This window comes from Solea senegalensis, linkage group LG14 (genome assembly GCF_019176455.1).
Source record: "Solea senegalensis isolate Sse05_10M linkage group LG14, IFAPA_SoseM_1, whole genome shotgun sequence".
Taxonomy (NCBI): domain Eukaryota; kingdom Metazoa; phylum Chordata; class Actinopteri; order Pleuronectiformes; family Soleidae; genus Solea; species Solea senegalensis.
Genome location: NC_058034.1, coordinates 8635615 through 8641704, shown reverse-complemented (window position 1 = coordinate 8641704; position 6090 = coordinate 8635615). Strand labels below are relative to the sequence as shown.

At 43.6% G+C, this 6090-nt stretch overlaps 1 protein-coding gene across 1 annotated transcript in view; it reads right to left on the bottom strand.

Annotated features, from left to right (window-relative positions):
* The window catches only part of fbn2b (fibrillin 2b), a 57468-nt gene that overhangs the window by 2909 nt on the left and 48469 nt on the right, over positions 1-6090 (bottom strand). Inside the window, exons 46-64 of the mRNA XM_044044082.1 lie at positions 5906-6022; positions 5504-5632; positions 5301-5420; positions 4989-5111; positions 4733-4885; positions 4508-4573; positions 4283-4408; positions 3876-3995; positions 3644-3766; positions 3199-3330; positions 2940-3065; positions 2611-2817; positions 2389-2514; positions 2128-2250; positions 1389-1505; positions 1157-1285; positions 912-1031; positions 270-501; positions 24-177 (exon numbers count right to left, since the gene is read on the bottom strand). Of these exons, the coding sequence (XP_043900017.1) occupies positions 24-177; positions 270-501; positions 912-1031; positions 1157-1285; positions 1389-1505; positions 2128-2250; positions 2389-2514; positions 2611-2817; positions 2940-3065; positions 3199-3330; positions 3644-3766; positions 3876-3995; positions 4283-4408; positions 4508-4573; positions 4733-4885; positions 4989-5111; positions 5301-5420; positions 5504-5632; positions 5906-6022 (2543 nt within the window). The remainder of the gene's footprint in view (positions 1-23; positions 178-269; positions 502-911; positions 1032-1156; positions 1286-1388; positions 1506-2127; positions 2251-2388; positions 2515-2610; positions 2818-2939; positions 3066-3198; positions 3331-3643; positions 3767-3875; positions 3996-4282; positions 4409-4507; positions 4574-4732; positions 4886-4988; positions 5112-5300; positions 5421-5503; positions 5633-5905; positions 6023-6090) is intronic.

Genomic DNA, 6090 nt, shown 5'->3' with positions numbered 1-6090 from the left:
AGGAAGTGTGTTGACACATGTACCTGGTTTATGTCATTTTCATCAGTGTTGCGCCTGTGTCTTCCATTCTTTCCACCTCCATTGATCTTGCACTCATAGCAGGCCTCAGGAGACAGACTGTCATCATCCTCACCCTCCACAAACTCGCCTGAGAAACCTGAGCCTGTTATACAGTGACTGTGGATGGAGACAGAGAATGAAAGGTCAGTAAACTGAGCATGAGGAGTGTGTGTTTGCCACCCGCAATACTAGTAAACAAGTTCCCTCACCCCTGTCCAGCTCTGTAGAAACCACCAGGACATCCACACAGGTAGCCTCCATCAGTGTTGGAGCAGCCGTAGATACAGGGGTTGCCGCCTGCGGAACATTCATTCACGTCTTGGCAGCCTCCGCTGTTCTGCTCAAAGTCAAAGCCAGAAGGACACACACACTTGAAGCTTCCCAGTGTGTTGTAGCAGGAGGCGGAGCCACACACAGATCCTCCCTGACACTCGTTCTCATCTGCAGGCGGAAGGAAAACAAGGTAAACATAAGGAAACATACTAACCCTAACACATACAATTTGGTATTTCTATGATGTGTAAATGTATACATATACAACTGCACACTTTCAGTAAGGCCATAGATTCTAACATGAAACTTGTTTGACGACCATTTAATTAAGGTCAACAGCATGAACACCTTATTATATTCATCAATATGAGCAGGTGTACAATGTGATAAGAAATGGAGCAACAATAAACTGTGAAATGATAACATCCGACTGGATAAGAAACGACTATACAGACTAGAGCTTTAAGAAACTAATTTATAATGATGAATGAAGTAAGAACGAACAGTCTCACAGAGAGACTTTCAAAAACTTTTTTTTGTTCATTACTGTCATGAAACTCTGAGTCGGAGTAACTCACCCACACACTGGTTCCACTGGTAGTGCTGCACATAGCCCTGAGGACAGCCACAGCGAAAGCCTCCCAGCATGTTCTGACAGCCGTGCTGACAGCGATGGTTACTGCTACATTCATCCACATCTGATGAGAAGGAAAATAGAGAGGGTTCTTTTTTTTTTTCCTCTACAACTTTTGTGTCTCCAGCGTCGAGCGCTGACACCTCAGCAGAACTCTCTTTATCCGGCAAAATATCGCATGGCGCTCACCTTCACACTCGATGCCAGTGGTGTCCAAGGAGAACCCTTTAGAGCATTCACAATTAAAGCTTCCCGCCGTGTTAATGCAAGAGGCCCGAGAGCCGCACGCACTGTTCTGAGCTGCACACTCATTATTGTCTGCAAAAAAAGAATTTTTCGTTTTTGTTTTTTTTTTTCATTTCTGTCTTTCTTACAATTTCTCAGCAGAAAAACTACAGCTCTTCTTCTGTCATGTACTCACCGATGCAGGCAGTCTGGTGCTGGGAGAAGCCGGGAGGACACTTGCAGGTGAAGCCTCCGATGGTGTTGACACAGAGGAACTGGCAATTATGCTGCTTTGTCGAACACTCATCCAGATCTTAGAGGGGGAGGACACACGAAAACCAAACTTCAACTTACTAAAGTAATAATGTAAGTAATGTCTCAACATTATATTTTTTATATTCACTGTATATGTATATATATATATATATACATATATATATATATATATATATATGTATATATATACACACATACATATATATGTATGTGTATATATGTATGTATATATATATATATATATATATATATATATGTGTATACATATATAGTGAATCAATTAACAGAAACCAGAATGCTGGTGTGTTGAAATGAACAATATTAACAGAAAGTAAAACATGTAGGAGGATTTATTAGCAGATCTTTTGGTTTTTATTGCTTACGAATATGTCTTTTATATGTTATATTATATCTTTAGGCAACAGGATTTCCTGTTTCTGGAGACAGAGCCTGTCATCTTGTACAGACTGAAAAGTTTACTATACTATGCAAACAAAGAAGAACATCTCCACCCACACAAATCTGATGCATAATAATCTTAATCTTTGTTGCATGCAATTAATTACTACACACTGGACCTTTAAATGACATTCTACATGATTTAACGTTCTCCACTGACAAATTAATGTTCAGGCACATTAACAAGTGAATCCGTGTACCTTTGCATGTCTTTCCATCTGGCTGTAAGATGTATCCTCTGGGGCAGGAGCAGAGGTAACTGCCCTCTGAGTTTTTGCACAGGAAGTTACACGGCTTCGGAGACAGAGCACATTCATCCAAATCTGAAATTTACACACAAGGAGATTAAGAATACACAGGACAGCAGTTTACACCTTATTGTAAACAAATTGATACCGGTGTTATTCAATGTGTAAGATCAAGAATAACTGGTAACAAGAGAGGATATAGATCAGTCTTACCGATGCAGGAAGTTGCGGTGAAGTCCGTCTTGTATCCCATGTTGCAGTGACAGCGGAAGGATCCAATTGTGTTGATGCACTGCCCATTTTGACACAGATCTGGCATCACCTGGCACTCGTTGATGTCTGGAAGTGCAGACACATAACTCAGTAAAGAGCTTCTAGTCTGAGTGTGTCACTAATTATAGAATATATAACCCCTGTTATTGTCGTGCTGCTCACCTCTTCCATCAGTGGTGTAGCCTGGTCCGAGTGGACACATCCTCTTGTACTGCACGGTACCAGGCAGCGGGCAGAGCTCACATTGTGAACCCCAGCCTCGGCCCATGTTACAGCAGCACTCAGACTTAGTCACACTGTTCCTGTTGGTGGACGACTGCTGGCACATCGTCTGCAAAACCTCGGTGTAACAGTAGCCCTTTCTGTTGTCTGAAGGAAAACACACATGGAAAAAAAAACCCAAATTAACTGTCTGACGCTCTAACAGCTGAATTTAAAAACTTAAGTTATAACATCAGCACCACCACCACCACACTCTGTGGTGAACTTACCGATACATTCAGTTCCAGTGGAGCTTGGCTCAAAACCGTCATTGCACTCGCAGCGGTAACTTCCTACTGTGTTGGTGCAGCGTCCATTCTTACAGATGCCAGGCTTGGCGCGACACTCGTTCAGGTCTGCCAGTACATCAGAGCAAAGGGTGAGAGGGTGAAGAGAGTGCAGAGAAGGAAAAAAACAACAACACAGTAACAACAGCAGCTGTTGTGGACTGAGATAAAACACTGACACTGGCTGAATGGTTTTACTCACCCATACATCCTTCTCCATCTGGTCGGCGCTGCATGCCGGGAGGGCAGATACACATGAAGGTACCAATTAAGTTTTTACAGGTCATGCCCTTGGAGTCACAGTCATCCAGACCCTCTGAGCATTCGTCCTGGTCTGGAGGGGGAGAGAATAAATCATTCAGATTAAATTTAAAGTCTTAGGCTGGGTGTATGCAGTGTGTGACCGCTGTAGCACTGATCTACTTCCTGTTTTTCCACATTTGGAGCATGTTTAAAATAGGCTTTGTCATTGAAAATTAAATGTCTGGAATGCAAAGTGGTGAAAAATCTTTTGCTGTGAGACGCACGTGGCCGACGGTGCAAGACTTTCTATTTTCAAAAACAGCCACACAGTCCCGTCATGTGAGGGCAGTGACGCTGCTGGTGTTCGAGAATGACAGTAGTGTTAAATCAAAGTGTTCTCTCACCTCTACACATGCGTTGGTCATCTCGCAGCACATAGCCCGCAGGACACATACACTCATAGGAACCAAAAGTGTTGACACACCGGAAAGCACAAAGCAGAGGATTCTGGGAGCACTCGTTGATGTCTGATAAGAAGAAGAAGAGAAATCACAGGTTTTTGTCAGTTTTGTCATGTAAAACAACCTTGTGCACATTCTGCTGAGTGTGTGGAGTGTTGATGTGTGAAGGACTGACCTTCACAAGTCATCATGGGTCCAGGTTCAAATCCCTCATGGCATGAACACTCAAAACCTCCCACCACATTGGTGCAGGTTCCATTTCCACACGGGTTTCCTATGGAGCACTCATCAGTGTCTGGAAAAGAAGAAGATCAGGGACAGAGGCAATTAAAAACTGTAATCAATCAATTTTAAAAACACTTTGGTGCTTAGAAAACAATGTCAGTCCTGGCTGATAAAACTGATGTCAGTGAGAGCGTCTTTAACACAGTCTGCAGCAATAAAGCTTTCAAAATCCTAAAACTAACTATTTAGTCTTTTTAACTGCTGCTGTTTAAGAATAAAACTTCTTATGTGAGTCATGGATTAATGAAAATGATGCATTACATCTGCAGGTGATAATAAATGCAGAGAGCAACGCACCAACACAGTTGACTCCGGTGTAATCCAGGTTGTATCCGAAGGGGCATTCACAGCGGAAGGAGCCGTCTGTGTTGATGCAGATACCATTCTGGCAGATGCCTGGGTTATCCAGACACTCATTCATATCTGAAGAGAAGAAAACAAAACGCACATTTGCACGCTTTCAGAATACACCCCACATCTCCACCACAACCATAACGACTTTTTGCTTAGAGCAGCACTCACCTTCACGTGCATCGCCCGGTCCAGGCAGGACTCCATGGCCGAAGGGGCACAGAGTGTTGAAAGCAGCTGGAGATGAACAGGAAAAGGTCTTAGTGTGATCATGAGAAAGAACTCAGAGAGAGCAAATCTCCACCAAGGCCTCCCAGTTTCCCACTAAGTCAATACACTCCCTATCTCACACCACCAACATGTAATTACATTTTCCTTGATTCCTGTGTTACTCACCGTCAGTCTCTCGTGGACACAGCTCACAGGGCAGTCCCCAGCCCTCTCCAGGCATCTTGCTGCAGCAGCACTTGGCCTTGGTGGTGTTGAAGGCCTTGGGGACGGAGCATTTGCCCGCATCGAATTTGGTGAAACAGAAGCTTTCTCTGGTATCTGTTCAAGAGAAAACAAGCTCCAGTAAGCAGTAGTCTATCTGTTATCCATCTTCAGCACTGTCCGCTGTGCCCTTATGTTAACTAACAGCCTCTCCTCTCACCGTAGCAGCGGCGTTTGTTGTCAGAGAGCACGAAGCCTGGCTGGCATGAGCACTGAAAGCTGCCTGGGGTGTTGGTGCAGGTGCCAAACTGACAGATGTTGGACTCCTCACACTCGTTGATATCTGGGAAGAGAGTGGAAAACGGCACAGAGGAAGGTGAGGAGGGGGAGGGCGGATGGAGGGCGGTTGGAGCAGATGGTCCGATCATGAATATCCCTCATGTTTAATTGCAGTGTTTATCAGGATTGATTTTTGATTTATTGGATGTTAACGCTGTATGTGTGTGTGTGTGTGTGTGTGTGTGTGTCTTACCAATGCACTGGTCATTTTGCACCTCATATCCAGGAGGACAGATACATCTGAAGGAACCATCAAGATTCTGACATGTTCCTGGAGAACACGTTCCAGGCAGACTCACGCACTCGTTGATATCTACGAAAGAAACAGGTGAAAGATTCAAGAGAGAGAGTGTGTTTGCTGGTGTTTGTGAGACACTTCTCTATTTTGACTCTTACCAATGCAATTCTTCCCATCTTGAGTGTTCTCATAACCCTCATGGCAGAGACACTGGAAGGAACCAAGTGCGTTGATACACTGTCCATTCCTGCACACTTGGCCCTGGAGAGCACTGCACTCGTCTATGTCTGTAGGAACAGGGACATTGGAAAGATCAGGACTCTCTCTGATGTTGTATGTTTATCCAGGCATCACGGCTGTAGCCACAGTTAAAGTTGAATTAAAATGACATTTGATTATATACACTCACATTTTTCTCTAGAAAGTCAAAGAACAGTTAGACATCACTGTATGTCCGTCAAAATACACTGCTACAGAAAAAGGGCAGTGTGTTTTTTATTAGAATTTACAGGTGTAGGTATGTTAAGGCTTTAAGAGAAAGAGGAGTAAAGGATCCATACCCATGCAGTCATTGTTGTGTGTGAGCTCAAAACCAGGGAAGCAGAGACAGTTGTAGGATCCCACCGTATTTTTACAGGTACCATTGCCACACGGCTGTCGGTCACACTCATCAATGTCTAAAAAAGAACAAGCACAAAAAAATATTAAAATTACTACACAAATGGATACTACATGTATTATGACG